Raw genomic sequence first — 2,325 nt, 5'->3', positions numbered from 1 at the left:
TGAACTCCTGATCTCAAGTAATCCACCCACCTTGGCCTCCCAAAGTGCTGGGATTACAGGCGTGAGCCACTGTGCCCAACCTTCCTTCTCTTCTTACAAGGACCTCTATCAATGGATTTAGGGCCCACCCTATATCCAGAATGATCTCATCCCAAGACCCTCACCCTGGTTACCTCTGCAGAGATCCTATTTCTATTTGTTGTTGTTGTTCTTTGAGACAAGAGTCTCACTCTGTCTCCCAGGCTGGAGTGCAGTGTCGCAATCTCAGCCCACTACAGCCTCCACCTCCCAAGTTCAAGGGATTCTCCTGCCTCAGCCTCTGGAGTAGCTGGGACTACAGGTGCATGCCACCATGCCCGGCTAATTTTTGTATTTTTAGTAGAGACGGGGTCTCACCATGTTGGCCAGGCTTGGTCTTGAACGCCTGACCTAAGGTGATCCACCTGCCTCAGCCTCCCAAAGTGCTGGGATTACAGGTGTGAGCCACTGCGCTCAGCTGAGATCCTATTTCTAGATACAGTTGCACAGTTGCATTCATGGGTATGGGGGCGAGGACTTAGAGAAGCTTTCGGGGGCCACCATTCAACCCACCACCATGGAGAAATGCTACCTCTTGACCTCATCAAGGCCAGGCAGCCGGCCCCTCCCCTTTGTTTTCAGATTTTTTTTTTTTTTTTTTTTTTTTTGAGACAGGGTCTGGCTCTGTTACCTGGGCGGGAGTGCAGTGGCGTGATCACAGCTCCCTGCAACCTTCACTTCCCTGGGCTCAGATGACCCTCCCACACAGCCTCCCGGGGAGCTACGCACCACCACAACCAACTAATCTATAAATGTTTTTGTAGAGGTGAGGTTTCACCACGCTGTCCAGGCTGGTCTCAAACTCCTGAGGCTCAAGCGATCTGCCCGTCCTAGCCTCCCAAAATGTGAGCCGCCACACGCGGCCAGCTTGCGGTACTTTAAGTTGGCTGTGTGACAGACAGAAGCATGAAACCCACGATGATGCCATGACGCACAGCCCTTTGCAAAAGCTAGGGCCACGTACCACGACATATGCCTGCCTCGGGGCTCAGCATCAGCCCGGCAGCCAACCAGACACCTACACGCAACTGTCACTGGCAAGCGCTGGCCAGGCCAACAGGGGCCCACACGTGGGACACAGACAGAGATCTGCTCTGCTGGCTCTGGCACTGGATCCAGAAGCTTCTGCCGGGCGTGAGTGTGCCACTTCTCCCTCCTGCTGGCCCTGGATTTGCTTATCCCAGCACCCAGAGAGGATGTCTCCGTCCACAGCTGGGGAGGGCTCGGCAGCAGGGAGTGCTGGTGTGTGTCCTTCTCTTCCTGGGCTTCCGGCCTCTAAACTGGAATGTTTCAAGGCCTAGGAGTGACAGGACGTGGTCAGCAATAGTGGCCCAGGTCCTGCCCTCTGGGTGACCCAGGCCAAGGTCTCCTAGTTAGAACAGGACAGAGTCACGAGGCTGCCACTGTTGAGAAGGGCCCTGCCTATGCTGACTCCGCAAATGAGGAGTCGCCCAGAGCTGCCTGCGACCCCACCCGGGAGCACTGGCCAGCCCGGGGAAGACGAAAACCCAGCCCCAAAGACCTCACAGCCACCAGGCACCTCCAACAACCAGGTGTGAGTAATTTTTTTTTTTTTTTTGAGACAGGGTCCTGTCTGTCGCCCAGGCTGGAGTGCAGCACTGCAATCACGGCTCACTGCAGCCTTGATCTCCTGGGCTCAAGTGATCAGCCTCCCAGAGCGCTGGGATTACAGGTGTGAACCACCACTCCCAGCCTTCCAGTGCTTTTGAGGATGTCTCGGAGAGGCATCCTCAGGCTGGGGACCCAGGAACATGCCAGGTAAGGCATGGGGCCTCTCAAAGCAGGAGCCAGGGATCCAGTCGGCAGCAAAAACACTCATTTCTACAGGCCTCAGGCCTCCTCACCCCACCGGGCTGCCCCTGCCCTCCTCTGTCCCCCCATGCCCACTGCAGACAGGCCGTGGGCAGGCAGGAGGACTTCAGGGTAGGTCAGACCTGGGCCTACAGGGCAGAGCCTGGACCTCCGCCAGAGCACCCCACACCCACCCCTGGTAGGGAGGGTTGGGAATGGGGACTGAGGGCTGGTTTAGTGCCTGGGCAAGGTGGTTATGCTTGGATTTACATTACATTTCAACAGTGAGGATTTGATTTATTAAAATTTAATTTCAATACATTGAAGTTATAAATTCAAAACCCAATTTATTAACCTGTTAAGTTCAATTTTACAAACCCCTATTATTCCCTTTGTAAGCCCAGAAGACTTTATAGTCACTTTTTTTTTTTTTTT

The 2,325-nt window shown here is 54.5% G+C and overlaps 1 protein-coding gene across 2 annotated transcripts in view; it reads left to right on the top strand.

Annotated features, from left to right (window-relative positions):
* Window positions 1-1,317: 1,317 nt before the first annotated feature.
* CHID1 (chitinase domain containing 1) overlaps window positions 1,318-2,325 on the top strand; it is a 48,871-nt gene continuing 47,863 nt past the window's right edge. Inside the window, exon 1 of one of the 2 annotated variants that reach the window (XM_011930034.1) lies at window positions 1,318-1,633. In XM_011930034.1, coding sequence (XP_011785424.1) covers window positions 1,503-1,633 — 131 coding nt within the window. In that variant the 5' untranslated portion in view covers window positions 1,318-1,502. Of the gene's footprint in view, window positions 1,858-2,325 lie in introns of both variants that reach the window. The other variant, XM_011930035.1, reaches the window with a different exon arrangement.

Source organism: Colobus angolensis, unplaced genomic scaffold (genome assembly GCF_000951035.1).
Source record: "Colobus angolensis palliatus isolate OR3802 unplaced genomic scaffold, Cang.pa_1.0 Scaffold84, whole genome shotgun sequence".
NCBI lineage: Eukaryota > Metazoa > Chordata > Mammalia > Primates > Cercopithecidae > Colobus > Colobus angolensis.
The sequence above is the reverse complement of the archived record's forward strand: the minus strand, read 5'-3'. Positions and strand labels throughout refer to the sequence as shown.